This window comes from Nestor notabilis, unplaced genomic scaffold, assembly GCF_000696875.1.
Source record: "Nestor notabilis isolate BGI_N333 unplaced genomic scaffold, ASM69687v1 scaffold5187, whole genome shotgun sequence".
Classification (NCBI taxonomy): domain Eukaryota; kingdom Metazoa; phylum Chordata; class Aves; order Psittaciformes; family Psittacidae; genus Nestor; species Nestor notabilis.
The window spans coordinates 107,114-107,390 of NW_009936794.1; the positions used below are offsets into that span (position 1 = coordinate 107,114).

The following is a 277-nucleotide window of genomic DNA, read 5'->3' on the forward strand; positions in this document are numbered from 1 at the left end:
GGGGGCAGGCAGCGCAGGCCCCCGCCGCTGCCGACCCCTAAGCAAAGCGGCGGCCGGAGCAAGGGCTCCCTCACGAAACAGGGCCTGTCCTAGCGATACACACTGAACAGAGCAAGCCCCGGCAACCACACACAAATACACGGACACCCCCCGCTCCGCTGATCCCCAGCCGGCGCCTTAGCCGCACTTACCGCCCACCTCCTCCGCGCCCTCCAGCAGGATGTCCTTGGTGAAGCTGGAGATCTGGCCGGTGAGCGAAGACAGGCTGCCCCCCACC

At 67.9% G+C, this 277-nt stretch overlaps 1 protein-coding gene across 1 annotated transcript in view; it reads right to left on the reverse strand.

The window, feature by feature from the left end:
* Positions 1–270, reverse strand: part of LOC104408808 (thyroid receptor-interacting protein 11-like) — a gene marked incomplete at its 5' end in the record, with an annotated part of 31,886 nt that extends 31,616 nt beyond the window's left edge. Inside the window, 1 exon segment of the mRNA XM_010018528.1 lies at positions 192–270. Coding sequence (XP_010016830.1) covers positions 192–270 — 79 coding nt within the window.
* Positions 271–277: the final 7 nt, after the last annotated feature.